This window comes from Schistosoma mansoni (assembly GCF_000237925.1).
Source record: "Schistosoma mansoni, WGS project CABG00000000 data, supercontig 0037, strain Puerto Rico, whole genome shotgun sequence".
Lineage (NCBI taxonomy): Eukaryota > Metazoa > Platyhelminthes > Trematoda > Strigeidida > Schistosomatidae > Schistosoma > Schistosoma mansoni.
The window spans coordinates 504,296-528,694 of record NW_017386026.1 but is presented as its reverse complement, the minus strand read 5'-3'; the positions used below and the strand labels follow the sequence as shown (position 1 = coordinate 528,694).

General features: G+C 31.5%; 1 protein-coding gene across 3 annotated transcripts; it reads right to left on the bottom strand.

Annotated features, from left to right (window-relative positions):
* Window positions 1–408: 408 nt before the first annotated feature.
* Window positions 409–4,370, bottom strand: Smp_004420.1 (hypothetical protein; the record flags this gene model as incomplete). 3 transcript variants are annotated; one of them, XM_018790730.1, is made up of 6 exons in its annotated part: window positions 569–796; window positions 2,793–3,020; window positions 3,558–3,648; window positions 4,025–4,081; window positions 4,123–4,182; window positions 4,218–4,359. In XM_018790730.1, the coding sequence occupies 3 exons, from the start codon at window positions 3,564–3,566 to the stop codon at window positions 569–571; spliced, it is 465 nt and encodes a 154-aa protein (XP_018645972.1). The 3 variants fall into 3 exon arrangements, with proteins under 3 accessions (XP_018645970.1, XP_018645972.1, XP_018645971.1); XM_018790728.1 differs by having other exon boundaries at window positions 409–796; window positions 4,025–4,182; window positions 4,218–4,370; XM_018790729.1 differs by lacking the exons at window positions 4,025–4,081; window positions 4,123–4,182; window positions 4,218–4,359 and adding an exon at window positions 2,400–2,447 and having other exon boundaries at window positions 3,558–3,566.
* Window positions 4,371–24,399: the final 20,029 nt, after the last annotated feature.

Here is a 24,399-nt window from a genome sequence, read left to right as displayed (position 1 = left end):
TCACGACGTGATGAGCATGACGTACATATGACCAACCTTATCAGAACAACTAATAAATTTTCTGATGATCAGATGATACACTCACTCAGCATCTTCAACAGATGAGTTGTTACATAACTTCACCCCTAAATTATGAATAAATAAACTGTTATCACTGAAATTGAATCAGTGTAAAAATAAAATACGACAGTACTTTAAAAGTACATACATATGTACATGTATACCTTTTGAATGTATTCAATTGGTTGATTTCGATGTTATTTGTACAACCAGTTAATGATAGCGAATAAACAATCGATTTACTAAGGAATTATTCCATATCAAACTTTGAACTATGATCAATAAAACACGAGTCCAGTCAACAGCTTGAGTAAATTTCAATAACGCTTGTCATATAAAAGGTAACTTATCACCAGAAAAAACATGTTTATTATGTTACATGAAATCGTAGTTTTTAATAATCTGGTAATTAAACGAGATAACTAATTACGTTTACATGTACAGCTATTAGTGTGCCTACCATGTTGCCATTAAGTCACATAGTAAAATCTAAATAATGTTTCTAATATTATAATAGCAATTTATTAGATTTCAACACTTCAAATGAAACTTGGCTGCTGTTACTGGTTTGTGTTTTATTGAGTGTGTTGTTTATGAAGTATTGTAAGTTTTGAACGATCGTTAACCAATCCATCATCATTACAGTGTACAATAACAATGAAGCTAAACAGTAATCATCACCGGCAATTCGAAAGTCATGTCTACCAAATGTTGCCTGTCCTACAATCAGCATTAACTGGAAGAAAACGAAAGATGTACTTTGTTATTACATTGTTTCGTGTCAACATATAAGTATACAAAATATTTCTTCCCTTAAGATGCTTTTTTGATAAAATAATGTCTGGAATGAAATATTTCAGATTATTCAGAAAGAAACGAATGACTGAACGGTCTATCTGGTACAAAGTGCAACAGACATCTGTACACTACTGGTTTGAGTTATCTCGTAACATGTTCATTAAACTCACTTGTACTACTACAGTCTGTCATCAATTCATTATCGCAGAGATACGGTTCAATTCAGTTTTGAGTTACATGAAAATATTTTCCTTCTGAGACTGGTTGAATATTATTTCTTTGATAGAAAAATCATTTTATTGAATTTCAGCAATGTCACTCTATCATTCGGGCATAATTATTACAGAGTGATGTACATGATTTCGGTAACTCAAATATCTAAATCTCACGACTGAGACGAGATGAAGTTAACAAGATGGGTACCACAATGCCTTAAAGATAACAACAATGACGAGAATGAAATATTGTGTACGCTAAATATACGGTTCGAAAATAAAATATATGATTGTTATTAAACTACCAAATGTACAAACTTACATGAATCCAAGCCAGTGTAACTGCTTCAAAAAAATTTCACTTATATACTCGCCGATTTTTTGTCACATTTATTGTCTGAACCGAAAAAATGTCGGTAGATGAAGATTCTTGAACAAGACTCTTAGCTTTCATAGAACTAATTGCCGAAACGCAATGTTACACAGTCCTTACTTTTACCATCTGTAAACACCTGGTCAAGAATCTTTGCACTAACTGAAGGAACACGCTTGTAGTTAGGTGATGATAAATCAATGAAATATGATGAAATCATTGTATTCTAAAAATAATGTTCTTCCTCAAGTTAAACTTGAGTAAGAAAGTAACTGCGTGAATTTTTAATTGTATTTCTTTTAGAGAAACTGATTAAAAAATTCCTTAATTACCGACTACAATCTAAATTAATACTTATGTAATCATTTTACGTTAGAATAAGTGAAGAGTCCAATGTATGATGAACTTAACGATTGCAATATCGGACAATTTTTATTTGATGTTTTCCGTAAACATACTATCTAAACAAACATCTCTATTCAATCGGATCAACTGGTATTGGACATACACTTGTCCTTGTTATTAAATCATGCCACTTAATATATTGAAGCTTTTCAAAATGATCTGCTTTATGTCAGGCCCAAAAGTCTGTTATTATATGAGAGTTCTGATTAGCGTGAAACGTTTGTCTTTCAAATCAGTTAGGCGACATTCAATATCCTATATATCATACTTCAGTCGGCTTTCATTAGCTGAAGTTCCTATGTTCTATTACCGGTGGGGTCAATGATGAGCGTAGCTGAAGCGTCCTTCATTGTGTAAATGCTTTTTGCTTTCTTCATTTAACTAACTTAGCTCAATTAGTAATGTGAATTTTAAAAAAAATTAATTTTTCTATAATTTACAAAATGGATTACAGAAAAACATCTATGTAATAAAAGTTTGTATTATGAAAAACTTGAAAGTACACCATAAAATTACACAAAAATAAAGATATTTTGAATCCAACTTACTATGATTAAAAAAATAGCTGAACATACAGCACAGATGATCATTACCATCTGAAAAGAACGTTATGTGGATAATATGATAGAACACTTGGTAACTATGATGTATACACATCTTGTTTGAGTATTGTGTAGATATGTCGATGTGATATTACTTTTCCGAAATTCTAATTTGAGGGTCAGTTAATGAAAATATTCTACATCATCAAAGTTGGGTTTTCTTAAATCATTCAATTTAAAACGAAATGGTAAGCTATGTATAAGCGAGCATATGAAATCTTCGTACCTAATGTATATGTCACGAATTAAGCACTGAGATGCGCATTATTGTTTATATATGAAATATTTTGAAAACTATTACCGAAAATTTTTAAACAAAATTAGATTTTCTAAACATACCGTTAGTCTAAAATATTGTGATACAAATACCGCAACTATGATAGCAATAAGCTCTGTGGTGCTAATCACGAGAAACCATAAATTTGTATATAATAAACGTATTCGAATAGATGCTCCTAATAATGTAAATGCTACAAACGACAACAAAGTAACTGCCCATGCCATAATTTTCCATTCAATTCGCAAACTTGTAAATGGAAGAGCAACTGTCAGTGAAGTAAGCATCGTCTAAAACGTAGAAGAAGGTCAAGAGTTGAATATATTTAATAATAATTGAAATCAACCGTTTGTACAGTTTCATAATTCTTTGTAATATTTTTAGACTTCCTAAGAATTATATGGTTTTTATAATAATAAAATCAGTCTATAGATATTCAAACGAATTATGAAAGTATGTTTAAGTAAACTATTCAGTAGATTCATCCGATATTCGATCTTTAAAAGTGTAAATAATGTCATCATTATTAAACTCTCAACATCGAGATCTAAGACAAATTTACTAAGTAAGAGCTAAACTGAGCCTGTTTTAACAGGATTAAAATGTGTATGTTGAGGAATCTTAGTGCATTTTGTTCTGATTTATATTTATAGAATGTAGCGTAACCAGAAAGTGTAGGAATTTCAAAGACCTTTATTCATCCTAGAAAATTCACATTTACCATAAAAGGTGATGTAGATATGAATGTATTTCATTAGTAGACTATATAATTAAGCGGACGAGGAACAGTTTGTTAAAAATAAAAAAACTACACATCATAGACTTACATATAACATCAAAAGGACAATATTTACTGGACACTTTCTTCGCACTGTTGTTGAAACCAAAAGAAACACTAATATCCCATCATTTATTATTCTGAAACGAATAATCAAAATACATCATTAACCGAACGTGATACATTTCGATTAAGCTTTAAGGTGTTTCATGTACTTAAACTTCATTTGCAAGTTGAAAAAAATATAACATCAACTGAAATAATTTACTATCATTCACATCTCAGTTTCAAGACAATCTTCAGTGGTAATCACAAGTAACAAACAGAAACCAATATTTTTACTCATTGGTGATATTGAGAGTGTTTACCTTATTCACAGAGTCATGTTTCAAATAACTGAAAAATATTAGTTTGTCTTTATGTTTGCGTAATGCGTTAAGGGATATTACACACGACAGGAGTGGCAAATAAATAATGTTGTTAGTTTAAAGCATTTACTATAGAAAATACACTTACGCCAGCACCGTCTCAACAGGTATAAGAACTAAACTTATGTCCAGTTTACCATTTATTCTGTCAATAGATGGTGAATGGAACTTCATGTATTGGATTACCGTCAAACCAAGTGTTATTCCAATTGATAGGACGATTTGTATTCCAAGAAGAACCAGTACCTGAAATATTTCGATTTCTGGTGCTTTGCTCTCACTTGTTTCCAATATCTTGGATCGAATGGAAAAATTTCCTTTTCCAATAGCTTACGACTTATTTTATTCTCTGTGTTGAGCATAAGTTGTGAAAAATATGCAAATCCAGATAAACGACTTATTACTGTTACCTCGTTTTGTTCATCTATTATAATATCTGTTAAAATATTGTAGTTTTAGAAAGATATTTATTGTTCAAATACTATTAGTTTTCATTTAGTATGTTATGAATATGAAACACTACCCTTTTCAGAATAATTTGAGAAGTAAAATAAATGACAGAGTGAAATGAAATGTAACAGTTAGTAAAATTATTTTATGATGATACAGGAAATCAGGTAAGTGAACATCACCTTAAGTGGTTTGTAAACGGTTAGACAAATACATAGACATATCATATTTGGTCGAGAGTTATTATGTATTAGGTAAAATGAAATCAGTTCAAGTAATTTACCATATACTTTTGCCATTTCTGATCTTCGTTAAATTTAGTCTCCTACCTGTAACAGAGTCTATATGAGTTTGGATATGCAATTTTAGTCCATTTGTTCTGATGAAATTTATTTCATGTCTGTCCCCTTCTTGGCAGGATAAGGCTTGACAAATGGTTTTATCAGTTACGGTTGTTACTATCATATGCCTTTCCCTTTCGTTTTTGTTTTGCGATTCTTCACTATCTTAATATTTGAATTCTTCTTATTAAGTAATTTTAATCATTTTTAATTAACATTATTTCAATGTCTATTTTTTCAAGTCCCTGACCTAGTTCCTATGCTGAGAAACCAAATTAAGCTCATTTTATTTGTAACACTACTAAAACACTTGTCATCTCACTATTAATTTGTACTTTATACTTATTATGCTTAGTTATATAATCTGATTAATTTTCATAATTGACTTATTAACCGCCTTGATTTTCTTAATATTTTTTCTTTAAGCACATTTATATTACTGTAAATTAAAGTAAATACTGATGATTTGATTAGTAACAGTATTATTATCCGGAAATTGTAGTTAACAGAACGTTGTAGAACAATAACTCAGTACAAGATTCGATGTCACAATACATATGTAATAAGGAGTTGTTAATTGTTAAGGAATGCTTCTTTTGTGTAATGATAAAGATAATAACATTATTTCACACCAAAATACTTAGGGGAAATATACTTACTTGGAAGTGGGTCTACATATCGCATGCCAGAATTCATGTATTTATATCCTGAAGTATATGATTACGTAATGAATGAAAACTTTGATTAGTCAAAACTATTATACGATATATAACATACACTTGTCAATGGTGGTTTATATAAGTCTATGACTAAACTTTAAACATCAATTAAAGTACCTTTGTTTTCAGAGTAACAGAGCATGAATAAAATTTAATTTTTATAAGTTTTTGATATTAAATGTGGTATTTCGAACAAAGTTCATTTCACAAACTTTTGTAGTGGTTTCACAATCCATTACAAAACATCATGTTAAAAATTTTAACACGTAGTAAATATGTATGTTGATATTCCATCAGTTAATTAATTATTGATGACTTATGAGGTACAAGGTAATTTCTTCAAAACCCTTAATAGTTAAATTATGGTAGTTGCTGTTTTAATGTCAATACCCACAAAATTTTGACAGAAAATTGAATATACTTTTTACAAAGCATTAATTTAAATTGGTGACGATTCAACTAATGCTTAATTTCTTACAAACCAAGAAGTCAAACACTTGTGAAGATAAATATAAACTTTACGATTTACAAACTTGATGTTGCATAACAATTTCTCACCTTGAATTTCTAAAAATTTATTGATGTTTACACGTGACAAGAGAAGTTTCAAGTTAATAGAATCTTTTTATTTATGTCAACAATGCTCTAACACGAGCATGTTGATAGAGTGAAAACTTACTAATATGTTTATAATACTGTAAATTTCATTAGTCTTTTTAATATTCATTAAAAAGAAACCTGTATAAAACAATCTCGAATTTCAATATTATGCTTATCTGAACTCTGTTGTTTGTTTGCGAATGTAATCTGCTGGAAAACGGTAATTGTAGCTAGTGAACTTACATTGGTGAACTATTTTAGTTCATTAAACTGCTTACAATCCGAGGACGACAGGTATCGAAGAGACTTTGATTTCGAGTGATCACTTACTCGTTGACAAAATCAACTTTTATCTTGCAATTAGTCACTTTTTAAACACTTTGCACTGTCGTAAATCAGTTTTTGTTTTAAACATATTTTGCGGGGAACATAAATGTACTGACAAATAAAGAATTGTTTTATTCTTATACTTTATTACCAAATTTAGACCGGTAGTTTTATAGGCATCAACATTGAAGAAAGACTGCTAATTCTGTTAGAATACTTTAACTGGACAGTTATAATATTCATGATATTATTTTTAAAATTTTTTCTGAGTTTTCTTAATAACAGATGAAACAGTTTCAATATTTAGATTTTGAGATGTTTGCTTCTGAAAAGGGTAAAGCTTTGATCAGTTCAATTCAGTAAATGAATTATCACATACAAATGCCGATAGTAGTTTATACGACTAAACTTTGAAAGGTAAAAAAAATGAACATAGTTTTACGTTTTCATTCTTTTGGGTATCACAATGGTATTTCAAATAATGTTCATTTCATTGAGTCTTGAAGTTCTTCTAACAGTTTTTGTGATCATTAATCATAAGAATTACCGTCGAAAGTATTTTACATGGACTGGTTATAATTGGTAAGTCACATTAAAGTATGTCGTTCTGTAATAATCTGTTGATGAATACAATTTAATTTCATCATTGCTGATTAATCCTTTTGAATAAAGAATTAGTAATACAAAGGTATTTTAATATATTACTGTAACTAACAATCTTTTCAGAACATTTAAAATACCCAACAGAAATTAATAGAAAATAAACTTATAAATTAAGATCATTGTAAATATACACAACGACCATTTGAAAAGCGCTCTGTCGAGAAAATAATATTCAGTTGATTCAAGAATAATTGTTGAATTTCGCATTTTTATTTCATATTAACACCGAAATAAAAAAAAATCATTTAAATGAAAAAGCATGGAGATGTCATTGACGCATGAAATTTGGTTGGTGAACAACGGAATTTAAACTGAGCAAAATATTTTAAAATGTCAACTGATCGATGACTCTTATAGTTCTAAGTACTTTAGTTAGTTGGTTGAAAATGCCGTAAACATTTTCTCATTAGTAAGCCTGTAAAGCTAATTAGGGTGTAATAGTTATGTAATACACCTGAAAATTAGACTCTGAAAACTAACTATATGCCAAATTTACGTTGCTTGAAATCTGTAACTTTGTTTGTAAACAGAGATTTTGAATATTAATTCAGTTCTATAATCATGCAATAAATAAGTGTTTAGTTTGTCGAATATTAAGTAATGACTTTCAGTGAATTTATTTAAAAGATAATTTTACTTCGATAAACTAAACATGACGCTTACCGATGATATGAAATGGAGATGTAGTTTACTAGCTAATTGATTTGTTTCCAGAGTCAATGGTGAATAATGGTTGCATTGAATCTTAGATGATCATTTCAGGAATAAATTTGTGGGTTTGGTAAACGTCCATCACAGATTTATTTGAAGAATATATTCAGAATGAATAAAATTTAGGAGACTGTTAATAACAGCAGATATCTTGTTATCCATCTTTTAATTATGTTAAAACTGTAAGTAAATTTGAGTATTGAATGAGAAAACCAGCTGCAAGGCAGTGACGAAGACAGCAAAATAAACAGTTATCAAAATACTTATACAATATGAAAGATTCCTTATGAAACTCAATTCATCATCAAATGTCTAAGAGTTGATCATAAAATTGTATTACAGTGTCATGTTTTATCAGTCACTGTTAATTAGTTTTTGAATTCATGACATCACAAATTTTGAAATTTTTCTGACAGTAGATTAAAAAACGTATTATTGTTTTCACGGTATTTTCGACTTTTATTTCCATGACAATTAATCGAAAGCCGGTGACAAGAAAACAACCATATTTTTAACTTATTAAAATGAAAAGAAAGAAATGTTGCTAAAGTACTGAACTACAAAACGTTTTGATGTAACATCGTTCACATTCATTATGACAACTGAACCAAGGCACTTTTCGAACAAATAATGTAAATACGAGGTTAGTGAGTGTCGTTTGGAGTGAATGGGACTGGTTAAAACCACAATTCTAACAGCAATGGAAACAGATTTAAACCTAGATCGTCAGTTTGCTGCAAAACGATTGATTTTTTTGTGCATACCATCTTCGTTCCTTGAATTATGCATTCTCATAACTCAAAAATCGGTATGGATGTCCAATTTTCTGTATTCTAAATCATTTTGGTACGACAATTGACACAACAATTTAAAAAAGATGAACTCACTAAAACGAGATTTCAAACCAAATCTCTGTAATAAAATAATCACGGTGTATATTTTTGCTTCTGATAATAAAACTTATGCTTCTGAAATACTCTTTATATTACTGACACTAAAGTATTCGATGTAATTCGACGACTCTCATTGTTCATATTTTCCACAAAATATGTTTAATAAACTAGACGAGATCAAACGTAAAGTATTTGAAGGATAGATTTTTCTATATTAAACAAAGTCATTTACAAAATGTAAGAGAATGTGACTGATCAGAAAATAACATGGTAGAAATCAGATTATATAAACCGAAATCAAATTCAGTTTCATTCACGAAATGTATTTCTTATCTCAAAAAGATATTGATCAGTTCTTGATTCTTTTCTATTTTCTTTTGAAGTAAAAAAAGCCTTGTAGGTCAAATAAAAGTTAAAATATCTGAATAATAAGTTGTGGTTAAACATAACCATCTAGAAAGATTGATCTAATGCACTCCATCGATAATGGATCAGTTTAAATTAATGGTCTGCTTGTAATTATCATCAGTTAGTAGGATAGATTGTTTTTACACTTCTTCTCCACAGCTAGTAGCAGAATCAGACAAATAAAGATAAATATACTTGATCAACAATTTCCTTTTTTTATACTCAGTCCTACTTTTAAATACGTGTATATTTTTAGTTATATCCCCATTTTCGAATTTCTGTCAGTGTTGACTTACACAGCGAACAGAACTGAAAGTTGTCTGACCATATACAATGTCATTGATATTCACATGGGACAGCGGTAGACAATTAAAGTATTATAGTAATCAACTTATCGAAATTAGTTCAGACATATAATTTTAGCCTTGAGAATCTTAACAAAAAAGCCATCTGTTGGATTTTGGCCTATAAACTAAATTATTTCAGATCGGACGCTGCTACTGAAGCTAAAATTTCTCCTTACTTCTCATATACCTTCATTTTTCTGAGCCATTAAAGTATCTAAACACGATAAAAGTGTTTATTCGAATGAGGATTGCTACAAGAATTGATGATATTTTAGCTAAACCATAAGTTTGTCTTTAGGCTGATAACGTTGGTGATGTTCAATAGTATTCTTTTTTTCCACGATACCTCTTACAGACAATAATATGTGATGTGTGCTACATTAAGACAGAACATATCCCATGATTTGCGTTCGAACTAGATAATGGTGAAAATAAAAAGTAATCCAGTCGGAAAAATAAAACGTTATGGTGAAATAAAAACACGGCTTTTGGGCTTGGAATAATGTTTTATTAAAACATCGAAATTAATTTCTATTTAAACAGTTCAAATGAAGCTTGATGAAATTCATTGAATAAGAAGTTTGAAAAACACCTAATATGTTTTGAACTCTTTTGTACTGATCCAACATTAACGTGATGAGTATTAACACCAGTGACACGAAATGCAAGTTTGTCAAATATTGTTTGTCTTATGGTCATTATTAACTAAGGAAAAGGATGTCTACTGTATTTATAGTCGACTTCGTATGAATAATTAAGTGAACAATGCATTTCACAATTTGGGGAAACTTCAATACTGATAAGTTGCTTTTTTTATATTCTAAGCAATCAGAGATGTTTGAATTAATACAACAAACAAGAGACAAAGTTTTTTTTCATATAGTTTTAAATAGCTAACAGATATTATTTTGACTATATATTCTCAGGACGTTTTAGTTCTCAATCTAAACTGTTGTGTTAAGAGTGATAGATTATTCGAAAATCAATACGTATTGATAACAACAGGTTTCAGAGGTTATAAACGGAGAGTAAACATTGGTTCATAAATATTGGTTGATAATTGGTTTAATATTAGTCATATTAAATTTATCTCATTAATCATAAGCGAAACTTTTAATGCAACCATTTTAAACCAATTCATAAAAAAGGAAGCAAAATAAAATTAGAAAAAAAGCTACGAGTATGTCTTTGGAATAAAGAATCCATATGTGAATAAGTAATTAATATTGTTTACCCATGAATCATCGCTACTTACAAATGTAAACCTAGTATAATTACTTGATTTAATATATTTAAAATAAATTTTAAAAAATCGATAAACAAAGCCTAGTAACTTTATCTACTCTTCAAGTCAGTCGATTGTAAGATATGCCGTTATTACACTCATCATGTTCAACGGGTAGTTTTATAGGCAATGTGATAGTGTCATATAGGATCAACACAAAGTTTAATGCTAATGAATTTTGTTGAAGAAATTATTAAGCGAGCTTTGAAAGAGAATGATGCATAATCCGAAATTTTAATGTTGTTTGATAAACATGCATATTTTAAAAAAATATCAAGGGCAAATTACAGAATATGTAGATAAATTTTAACGGAACTCAGCGCGTATAACAATTGAATAGGGAAGAAGAACACTTTTCCAAATCTTTTTTTAGTAATTCTATTGACGAGAACACCGTAAGAGACAGTATAAATAAGTGTATAACATAAGATCGCAATATTAAATGCCAACATACTCAATGTTTTAAGTTTTAATTTTGGTCAACTTCTTAGTTTACAGGCGTAAATTCTTTGCTATAACAACAACATCGAATATAAACTAAAATTTATCCATGTTATAGTAATAGAAAATATATATCCATAAAAGATAAAACGAATCGTATGTCCATACCAAAAATTCACGGGAAATACCTGAAAAAGCTATTGTACAACTATGTTACTGAGAAGACCATATTTTAACAGCGGTTTCATCAGAGACAATTTATGACAAAGCCATTCTGATGATTATTCCACATAGCTGGATTATTTTTTTTTAAAAATTACTCAGTAGTAAGCACGTGAATTAAAGATAATATGGTTAGTTAATTAACTTTTTTCTACATTTATCACTTCAACTACTTCAATGATGTCATTTATCTTGAGCAATCAATCATATTTGTAATCGTATTTCGGCAGAACACTTTTTATCATTAACCAAAGGAAAAGTGACAACAAAAATAAGCCTTAATCTGTAGCAATTAGTTGATAAGAATTACAAAATCATTATAAGTTAGCTTTCAAAGTAATTTATTGAATTACAATAAGCAAGGCTAGTACTTTCAGATTTCGTGTTCTAAATACTATAATTGAAATACACAAAATATGCCATTCATTACATACACAAAATTTTAAACAACCTCTCAGTTTTCCTCAGCCGTCGCTTTATGTTTCTGAATCCCGTTCAAAGCTGATTTCCAATTTTATTCTGACGTATTCCGTTTAAACAATCAGACAACCTAATTTTCTCTTTATTTTTTTATACTTGCTTAGTGGTATTTTCATAAATATCACTTAACTCTTATGTTCTAATAGTTGGTTAAAAACTTGATTCAACCCTCAATTCTTATTCTGAATCTGACATAATTAATTTCAGTAATCAACTGGTTATGCAATTTCGCGTTTAGTCTAGCATACAATGAGTATTTAAGAGACGACAATTTGTGGCAAAACATTGATTCAGATATCACTAGGTAAATGACTTTCAACTATTTGTTGTTGATTTTTGTTAGGATATTCACAAGAATATCCCAAAAATTATCTCGAATGTAAAATGGTATGTTTTCAGACTCTTCACATATTTCGCATGTTATTTCCTATTGGCCATTATTTACAGTGTCCTAACTATGACTTTCATGTGTCGTTTCCCTATTGGTCAATTTTGAGTCGTCCTAATTATAACCTTTACGTGTCCTTCCTTTCCATTGGTTACTGATAATAGTCATCGTAACTGTATAAATATGCCTTGTCTGTAAACCATTTTTGTTCTGCTGCTGACCCCATAAACAATTCTCATTTAACGGCTGTGTTCTGATTTATTGGAGTTGGGGAACAGTATTGGGGTCGAACTAGGATATCTGAATTCGGTCAATCGGTAGAATTTCGTGTAGTCCTATCGCAATACCCACTATATATATTCGCGTTATAACAATTTTATACTTAATTCTGAAACCATCTGAATGTAAGTCTGGATGAGGATATAACTGAAATGTATTTTATATGCTTAGAATATCTGAATGGAAATATCTTAGTTACTTCGAATTATTTATTTATCTCGCAATCAATGGGTTATTGATTTCACTTAAAAATTCGCCATAAAAAACAGTTCCATGCAGTCGGTTAATATAGTACTGAACACTATAATGTTCACGTTTTATACCATATTGATTAATGAAATGTTAGATTTTCTGACTAAGCAATTCCTATTTCAAAAACTTACAAGTTATATTAAAGAAGAGCACTTATATAACTATTGAAAATATAATGATAATCTTAACACGTGTTATAAACTTGTTAGAAAGTGTAAGCAAGAATAATTTAGCTTGTAGTGGCTTTGCTTCGTTAGTCAATCACCTCGATAATCGTTATAATATAAACCTCAACGGTGTTTTAAATCAGAAGGCAATGACAAGCGACAACTACGGTTTATCAATGGATAGCGCAGATCACAAATCCAGAAGCACATCAAACGAATTTTAAGCAGAGAGGCGAATATGTATATACTAGCAAATACATAGGTAAAATTATGGTCAAATCGCATAAGGGCACAACAAGGCAAAGCAAAAGCTAATAATAGAATTTCAGTACATGTATTAGAGGAGAATGAATCATAGAGTGATATCCAAGCCATCAACATCTTAGCGGAGTCTGTCATGTGATCTGGTGATGTGAGTTGTTACTGTTCAAATAACATTGTCTGTTAAGTATGTTAATAAATGGGCTTAACTAAAGTTAACCATTATCAAAATTGGTTGTAGAACAGTTGCTATAATATTACAACGATTGATAAAATAGCTACACGTTGCAGACGATCATCTCAGCCTAAGTACAAAAATAAAATACATTTGTATGGAGAATTCGAAAGCTCTAACCTGTGAACTTGTTGATAGATCCTTGATTACATTAACCGATATGACATTAATGTCTCAAAGAAACTGCATGAACATTGTTTAAATAAAAAGGCTTGTATTGTCTCAGCTAAATTTCCTCTAATCTTGTTGTACAGAATGAAGTAAAATATACTTAAAAACGTATGTGTTGTTTGTGTCTAACTTAAATTTCTAAGATAAACACTTATACGAAAATAATTGTTTGCGTTAGGAATATTATTGGAAATTACTATTTAAGCTAATTTTTAAAACCTAAAATAATGTGGTGATCTCGTGCAATCCAGCAATTATGGCTACAGTAAATTCTATCAAATAGAATACAATGAGTTATTAGGTGGATGTCCATTTGTTTGCCCACCTGTTGCCAAGGTATATAAATTAACTCATAAGAGAGTGATTACGTGGGTGTCTCAGTAAATGACAACAAGAAAGTTCAATATAGTTAATCTTGCAATATGAAGTCGGTAAAAATGGACTCAGTACAGAACTTAGTTCTTGCAGTAATTCTCGAGATCAAATTGACGACACTTACAGGAACACAAACATCTCAGTTACATTGTAGATACCTTAATTACATGTAATTTAATGTTATTATCGTGTGAATGAGAAAATTTTCTTTGACACATTTCAATGAAATACCCCTACATTACTCTGTATTTCTGCATTTTCACTCACCTTCATCTTTATGCTAAACTTAAACTTATTTTTTCAAAATCGTCAGTCTGAACATAATCTACTGGTACTGTGATTTATTTTAATTTGAGTATTTGGTAAAATTGTTCAACAAATTGGTTATAGGCGGCACAATATTCCCACTCAAGCGCATACACAAAGCTACATGGATCTCACCGGACCAAACCACAGAGAACCAGATAGATCACATCTGTATCAACAAAAAATTCCGAAGATCAATGGAAGATGTGAGAACCCGGAGAGGAGCTGACATAGCTTCAGATCACCACCTGGTTGTGGCCAAGATCAGACTGAAGCTTAAGAAACACTGGAAAACTGGACAAACAGCACTACAAAGGTTCAATACAGCCTTCCTTCGAGACATTGACAAGCTCAATGAATTCAAGATAACTCTCAACAACAGGTTCCAGGCTCTACAGGATCTACTGAAAGAACAAGAAACTACTTTGGAGGACAACTGGAAAGGGATAAAAGAAGCACTAACTTCAACGTGTCAGGAGGTTCTTGGTCCTAAGAAGCATCATCACAAGGAATGGATCTCTATGGGAACCCTGGACAAAATTCAAGAAAGGAAGAACAAGAAACTAGCAATTAACAACAGCCGAACACGAGCAGAGAAAGTCAAAGCACAAGCAGACTACGCAGAAGCAAACAAGGAAGTGAAGAAAAGCATTAAAGCCGACAAGCAGAAATACATGGGAGAACTAGCAACGGCAGCGGAAAAAGCTGCAAGAGAAGGGAATATGAAACAACTATATGATACAACGAAGAAATTGGCAGAGAGATATAGCAAACCAGAGAGACCAGCCAAGGACAAAGAAGGAAAGACAATCACTGAGATTCAAGAACAGAGGAAAAGATTGGCAGAATACTTCGAGGAACTGCTGAATAGACCAGCCCCATTGAATCCACCGTACATCGAAGCAGCCCACACTGACCTTCCTATAGATGTCACTCCACCAACGATCGAAGAAGTCAAGATGGCCATCAGACAAATCAAAAGTGGGAAGGCGGCAGGACCTGACAATATACCAGCAGATGCACTGAAGTCAGACATTGAAGTAACTGCAAATATGCTTCACCTTTTATTCAAGAAGATTTGGGAAGAGGAACAAGTGCCAACGGACTGGAAAGAAGGATATCTCATCAAGATACCAAAGAAAGGAGATCTGAGCCAATGTGAGAACTACAGAGGCATCAGTTTGTTATCAGTACTAGGAAAAGTTTTCAACAGAGTGCTGCTGAATCGGATGAAAGACGCAGTAGACGCCGAACTTCGGGATCATCAGGCTGGATTCCGTAAGGATAGGTCGTGCACAGACCAGATTTCGACACTATGGATCATCGTTGAACAATCAGTTGAGTGGAACTCATCACTATACGTCAACTTTATTGACTATGAGAAGGCGTTTGACAGTGTGGACCGGAGAACATTATGGAAACTTCTTCGACACTATGGAGTTCCTGAAAAGATTGTCAACATTATCCAAAACTCATACGATGGACTACAGTGCAAAGTCATGCATGGAGGACAGATGCATTTCCAGTAAGGACCGGAGTCAGACAAGGCTGTCTACTCTCCCCATTCCTCTTCCTTCTAGTGATTGACTGGATTATGCAGACTTCGACATCTGAAGGGAAATACGGAATACAATGGACTTCTCAGAATCAATTAGATGATTTGGACTTCACAGATGACCTAGCCCTCCTCTCTCATACACACGAACAAATGCAGATGGAGACCGCAAATGTAGCAGCAGCCTCCGCATCGATAGGCCTCCACATTCACAAAGGAAAAAGCAAGATTCTCAAATGCAACACGGAGAACACCAACCCAATCACACTTGATGGCGAAACTCTGGAAGAGGTGGAAACATTCAAGTACCTGGGGAGCATCGTTGATAAACAAGGAGGATCGGATGCCGATGTAAAGGTGAGGATTGGCAAAGAAAGGACAGCATTCCTACAGTTGAAGAACATATGGAACTCAAAACAACTCTCAACCAATTTCAAGGTCAGAATCTTTAATACGAACGTCAAGACAGTTCTACTGTATGGAGCTGAAACGTGGAGAACTACTACGACCATCATCAGGAAGGTACAAGTATTTATAAACAGTTGTCTACGCAAAATACTCAACATCCATTGGCCGGATACTATCAGCAACAGCGTTTTATGGGAGAGGACAAACCAGCTTCAAGCTGAAGAGGAAATTAGGAAAAGACGTTGGAAGTGGATCGGACATACATTAAGGAAATCACCAATGTGCATTACAAGGCAATCCCTAACTTGGAATCCGGAAGGGAAGTGGAAAAGAGGAAGGTCAAAGAACACACTACGCCGGGAAATAGAAGCCGATATGAAAAGGATGAATAGCAACTGGAAAGAACTGGAAAGGATTGCTCAGAACAGAGTTGGATGGAGAATGCTGGTGAGCGGCCTATGCTCCCCGACAACGGGTAACAGGCGTAAGTAAGTAAGTAAGTATTTGGTAAAATATGATCGTATAGGAACGTTGATCTATAGGTGTCCAACCGGCATTCATGTGTTTTTGTGATATTATATCTGGTGATGGACAGTCTTTCACAGTGATGTAGAGAACAATCGAAGTATATTTTTGGGATATAATTTCAAAGCTTTATTTAAATAATAATAATAATAATAGTAATGATAATTGATTGATATGGAGATAGATTGGAGTGTTTGGAATCAATATTATTCAATATACTTTTTAACGATGATATTCCTATGGATGTGAATATATTGAGCAACTGCCCACAACATAAGTTACAGTTTAACATGCAATTTTCATAAAGAAGGATCGACCACCAAGGGATTAACTACTGCTTAAAAACAATCGAAGTCATCATTTGAATTTAACTATCACTAAGTATGTCAAGCATTTATATAATATTATAATTTGTCACCGTGACGTGAATTACAGTTTAAAATTTTTCGGAAATAAATATGTTTTTCAAATAATCACATAAATCATCTTTAGCCTCTGTGCTCAAATAAACAATTAAATAATATCAAGGTGTTCTCAAATGATATAAAACTGTTTTTGAAAAATCAATATCTCTATTTGTTCCAAATTAGGATGAAATATAACTGTGCGCTCATGAAAATCTAAAAGTTACGCAATACACAAGATATAGAGAAATAATTAGGATTGGTTAGCAGTTTATACTATTAATTCAGTAAAGATAAGTTGAGAAAAACTATAATACTGCATTCGAATTGACTTATGTACAACATTAAAATGATATTACCTAGATAAATTCGTCGTATCTTATTTGAAATCAAAAGCACAAGTACTATCCCAATATTTATGAAACTGAATAAGTTATATGAAAATATCAATAGAGTAAGCTAAAATAACAGTAAAATCTCACGCTCACTGAGCCAATTATTCTTTACTTAGTTTTTTGTAGCTCAGTATCTCACTCTGGTTTGATCGTACGAAGATGTAATGAGCTTAAATCTTCCATTTAACTCTGTATACAACCTAGGCCAACCGTGTTTATGTGAAGGCGGTTATAAGAAGCCAAATACAATTTGCGTAGGATGTATTTATTTTAGGCACGCGTTTATCCAGACAGACATCCATAATAAGAAATAGTAAAACGAAGCGGAGCGAAGTAAAGAAGGCGACTGATGAAGACTGACTCGATATTTATGGTCCGACAAAAGTAAGTTACAAACACGTAATGAATGGGGTGAGCGATTCACACACATACTCAAGGTTAATAAATGAATAATTAACAAGGTGAAAAAAAGGATTGAAAAGAATGAATAAATTGGTCTGTTCGGAAGCTAAAAAACCTATAACGTCTTGGCATAGGACTATAGGCTACAAGTTCACTATCATTAACCCACTATCATTGTGAGTTTCTCGATCACAATTTTAGTATGTATTCAGTAAATTGACAAACTGGGTATATTACTTGTTTGTTTAAACTTGAAAGACATATTCGATTTCTGACTACACAGTGGCTGAGTTATTCGAAGAATCATATTTGTTAGACTTCTATAAGATAACATTGTATTTAATGGTTCAGTTAATAGATTAACATACATTGCATGCGACATGAAATAACAACAAAAACACTAGCTTTAAGTAGGACAAAATTAGCGTACACTCAAAGAAATTTGAATAGCAATAGTTGCGTAGTTGCTTTCAGTTTACGCGAACTTTCACTTTTGGTAGACCAGGTGTTGTGCCAAGTGACACAGCTATTTGCAACGTAAAATGACTCAGTAGCTGAACTACATTGTCATTCTTTTTTCACTGTTTTACATTGCGTTTAGTTTTGTATATAGACGGTTGTTTGGATAATATTAATTTACTGATAAGTGTCCAATAACTGTTTTCGTGCTTGTTTATTCTAAATAAAATTGCGAAATATACTGTTTTAACATTTTGTACGGATGATGTTTGAACCAAGATTAATTACATAAAACACAATCCAGTAAATTTTCAGACTTCTTGTGTTGTACTAAGATAATAACTAGAAAGGCTCAGTATTTGTTTTTAATATGAATGTATTATCTAAAGATCGCTGGTGATATGTGGTGGAAAGTGAAAAACAACTTTACAAGAATTCAATAATGTTAGTTTCATTTCATTTAAGCGGTTTACATATTAAATGCATTTTTTGATTTGTCAAACTAGATGCTTTCGCTATGAAGACACAACAAACTCAAGGCCTAAAGGAATAAAAAAAACAGTTTTGTATGACACCTACTGAACGTTGAGAAAAAGCTGAACAAAAAAATTGCATGCTAATTTTGAAGACAAAATGTCGTTCGTTTTACTGGTGCGTAACATTTCAGACCAATTTTTGACAAATTGCTAGTTTGTAAACAATAAATTAAATGAAAATAAATTCAACAAATCATTGTAAAACAATCGACTACAATAAAACTTGAGGCCATAATAGGTGTAATCAAGAGGAACTGTTTGTTTTTAAAAATACCTTAAAATGTTCAATTGTAAAAATAATGGTGCTATTACTAGGGGATGATTTCGAAAGACACTTACTTCACTTTATATATTAAAAATAATTTCTATTTTTTCTATAACATCATTTGCGCACTTGAAATATGCTCTTAAATCTTATTCGTTTATATGAATGATCTTTACTTATTATTCTTTTGAATGGTAACTTAGTACTTTACATTCGACTTAACATTATACAATATTTTAGTTGTTATCTAATCGTATAAATAAATATATATTTTGATAATACATTTTTTTTCTCTTTATCATTTCCTTTATCAAAACATCTGTGTTTAATGATTTTCAATTCGTTAATGAAAATGGATTAATAATTTTTTTTAAATTTAAATAGTCAAGTAATATTTCTATTTAATGCTAATAATGTATAGAATTTATTTATTTATGTAAGAAATTTTTTAAGTTATTAACAAGTAACGAGACCTGGAACAATTTTTTTTGTTCAGATTCTTAATGGATACAAAAATAAATATTGTGACTTTCAGTAAGATTGGATTTATGTAATTCCATCAATGGTTCATCGAAAGTGTAGTTCACCAAAATCTATTGCCATCTTACATATCTGCTTGATAATGATGTCACGATCAACTTGATATTTGATTTAAATACCATGACACAAGAAATGTTCCTAATAACTTTTCACTCCATTCTAGAAGCAAAAATGAGGTTTCATGGTTTTTTCACTGTACTCGGACTGTGAAAGAGAGACTGAGATAATAATATGTTATCAGCGAAGATACAAAAACACCCTCTCATGTTTCTACTTAATGTTTTTATCATATAATTTCGTGCTAAATAACTAAGATGAATAATGTGTGAAGTATAAGTTCATCCCTGGTCGATGTCAACCAAAAAACCACTGAAGACTGGATAACTATTATTTCGAGTATGACGCTTATTGATTAAACTTTACTGTAACCATACCATAAGTAAACGTCCTACTCATCACTACCTGGTTCTCCAACTGTCTCTGCGTGACAAAATAACAAGATCCAGAAACATCATTTTAACACTTTCATTTATGTAAATAATTTCAACACTAAATTGTTGACTTTTTGTTATGAAAAAAGCTTTGAATAAAAACATCATTATGGTCTTATTCATTTCTTGAATGAACATGTTTATAGTTATCGTGAAATCTGCAAAAGTTTAAAATAAGGTTTAGATTCTGAATTTTGTGCGTAATTTATATTTCATGCTTTGGAGCTTGCATTTTTTTCACTGAAAATAACCTATCACTCATCACAAAACCTGTTATATCCTAGCGAAGACGTAAGTATGGGTAATTTCCGAGACCTATTAATGGACGATTATTCTATATATATTTTTATTGTTTAACTATTGAGTAACTAGATTGTGTATATCTATATTCATCTTATTATAAGCTTCATTTTGACCTATGGATTATTATTATACGATTTACTGCCGCTAAATTATACTCAATTTACTGATTACTGTATCCCGCGTTCACAGCCACATTTGACTTGATCTTGTACAAATATTATTTTCTATTTGATGGTGTGATGCGGTCTATCTGTCTAGTATATAAACCGAGTACGCTTGAAATAAATGATTTGCATAGATTCGCATAGCAGAAGCTCAATTGGTGTTCTGGACTCAATTGGAAGGGCTAGGCGGACAGGGGACCTATGAGGATGCTAGACTCCTCATGCCAGTTGAAGATCATTGGTTTGGTACTGTGTTAACACTAGAAAAATCGTATTTCGATTGGTGGATAGTTCAAGTGATAGAAGCCGGACATAAGATCAATAACGAATTAGCATACGTATTATTTTTTATAAAGTCATAACAAAACTATTGTGAATATACTCAATATAGTTGTTAATTGTGTTGCATACTAACATAATTTTGATGCTGATGCGTAAATATTATAATCATCTTAAAAGTCACAGCAGCCTGTGTGTAATTACTCAATCATTAGTTGATTATGGCAAAGACTAAGGATTCTCAGTAATAATACTATTATTATCTTTCTACGCCATGTTTAATTTGTCTGAAACTATCAAGTCGAACCTTGAAAATGATACATATAAAGATTTTTGGTTCATCATATAATGAATTGTGAACCAATTTCTTGCTATCATAATAATTATGGTCTTAAAGACTACAGAACAATGAAAAATAACAACGAAATGAATTGTGAGCTACACACAAATAACTACGGAAATACAAACATGATTCATGATGTGAACTATTTAAAACAGTAAAACTCATTTCCTTAGCCATATTATTACTAATAAGCGAACTATTGTCGGGAGACTCCAGATAAAGTAATACTTAGAATTAAAAAATAGTAGCATTCATACACAGTAAATATCAGTGTAGGATTGTTGAGCTCTGATCGAGATAATGAGTGGATCAATGTTAGATCACTATTGAAGGCCAGGAATTACTAAACAGACGTTTTGTGTCAATAGGGGACTCCTCAACCTTCCACGATAAAACACGTGGGACTCTAACCCAGGACCTTTGGTTTTGCGCGCGAACGCTTAATCAATAGACCATTGAGCCGGCACCCATTGAAAGCAATTTAGAACTTCGCGCGCAAGACCGAAGTTCCTGGTTTCGAGTCCTACGTGCAGGACCGTGGGTGGGCACTGCCAAGGAGTCCTATTCCAGGACGAAACGGTCGTCAAGTGCTTCTAGGTTTTCAGTGGTGGTCTAACACTGATCCATTCATGATTTCAATCAAAACTGTAATTAATTTCCTATGGTCAATCATTATAATCAAAATTATAGAATTATTTAGTTCTTCTTTAAGGACAATGCAGGATAACTTCAAAATTATTAAAACATAATGTAGATCCACTAATGCTATCACTGTAATAAATAACAATGTTATATGATACAAAATTGTCCCTCACATCAGTTTGTTTGAAGCAGTCAAATAATTCGAGAAATTATTTGATGATAAGAATATTCAATGAAATTAGTTCGAATTTCGGTAGTTATAATTGTTGAAGCACCTGTTTTTCAACACTTGGCGAAGCTGTCTAAGTATATTAAAGAATGATTAAACAATAGAGGTCTCAGAAGAATATCGTTTACAAAGGCAATAGGAAAACGAAATATCATCTAAACAATTGTACCAAATATTTTACAGTGATATTACGTACATACTGACAGTTCATTACAAGCTGTTACAATGTGTTACAAATCAGTTTCAACCTCGTCTTAGGAAACTATGTTCTTTCTAGTCATTGATCTTGATATATCACTATCTTCAAGAAGAATCCATTTATTCTGATACATAAAACTGTGCAAGAAATATGTACATCACTTAAATAAAATGGAAATAAAAATGCCAGTTTCTTGTAAGTTTGATATAACGTTTCCTGACGATACTGCTTTCATTGTTCAAAATATAATTTATTATTTTTATAAAGTGACTTTTATAATCTTACACAATGACGCTCTTGAACGTCTGGTACAGTTATTTTTCGCTCACGTAAATATTGAGATTAACATGCTTCCAAAAGGCAGAAATTCACTATCAAAAACATTTTCAAAACATGTCTTCAATAATAAAAAAATCAAATTCATCTTTAAAAGATACTTCTTGTGATATTGAATAAATCTATTATTATGAAGTATCAATCCATCTTCAGTCTCGTTCATTTGTAGACTTTACATTAGAAAGAGAGAGACCAATCAATCCCTTTTCTTGATGTACATCTATTGAGAAGAACTAATGGTTCTTTAAAAAGATCTATCTTTAGAAAGCAAACATGGAACGGCCAACTAACCAACTTCTATAGCTGGGTTCCGTTAAATAGAAAGAGAAACTTGATTCATTCTTTATGTTATCGTATACATCGGATATGTAGTACGGAATGCATTAACGAAGAACTCGAGTTCCTCAAGAAAACTGATGAAAAATGGCTACTCAGACCGATTCATAGAGAAGAATATGAATAGAAGTAGCGTCGATAGGAATCCTAGTTATTCAGTCCCAAAGAAAAACCTTTATATAAGTCTGGAATTTAAAGGTGATCGAACATCAGACATAATTAAAAATCGTTTAACAACAACGATTAAAAGGACATGTAACGCTGCTAAACTACGATTAACCTTCACTAGTAAGAACTTATTTTCTGTATCCATAAAAGATAAGCTTCCGCGTTTGGTCGCCTCTATGTGCATCTACCAGTTCACCTGCTCTTGTGGAGCAAGGCACATCGGCCGTAGCCAGCGCTCGCTTTCAACTCGGATACGAGAACATATATCAGTTTGGTTCTACAATGGTGAAAGGAAAGCAGTTACAAGTTCTATACTTGAACACTTAATCGACTGTAATCATTCGACGAATCCACAGTCTGATTTTAAGGTTGTTTATATGATTCGTTCAAATCTACCAAGATTTCTTCGTAACAAACTCCTAAAAATAGCCGAAGCTCTTACCATCCACGAGCTCAAACCTGAACTATGCGTACAAAAGAAGTACGTTTTATCATTATCGTTACCATGGCCTTAATATTATTATTATTATCATTCTATTGTTATTATTATTATTATTACTCTATTCCCCCTTACTTACGTCTTATATTTTCATTATTTTATTCATGAATACTCATCATATCGCCTTATTTATTTTACACCTCTATGACCTTTAATGACCTTTAATTATTGTAATCAAAACATTTTATTCACTAAATCTATTGTTATTATTCGTATTACGTAATCCAGTATTATAATCTTGGTTAATCTTCGTCTTCTTATTACATTATCGAAATTGGTTATTAGTGTTCACATTTCCTCACGGAATTAGTACTTTAACAAAACATTTTCATATATATATACGATTGTACAGCTTGATAATAAATTCGTTGAAAAGAGATCCCTTCGCTTAACTTCGTGTTTTTAATATTAAAACTTGATTTCAGACAAAATATTTATAAACAAATATTAAAGCAGCACAGTTTTCTCCATTCTATTTAGGATTATTGCCTCTTAAACCTCCATTGTACCATCTGCATTCAAATACATGAAATTAATAGTAGGCAGATAAAGGACTTTTACTAGGACTTACATATGTTCTGTATAAAAAATTTGTGCACAAAACCAAAGGTAAAGTGTCTCATTGCAAATAATTCTTCCGATTGGAATAACACGTAGTTTATCA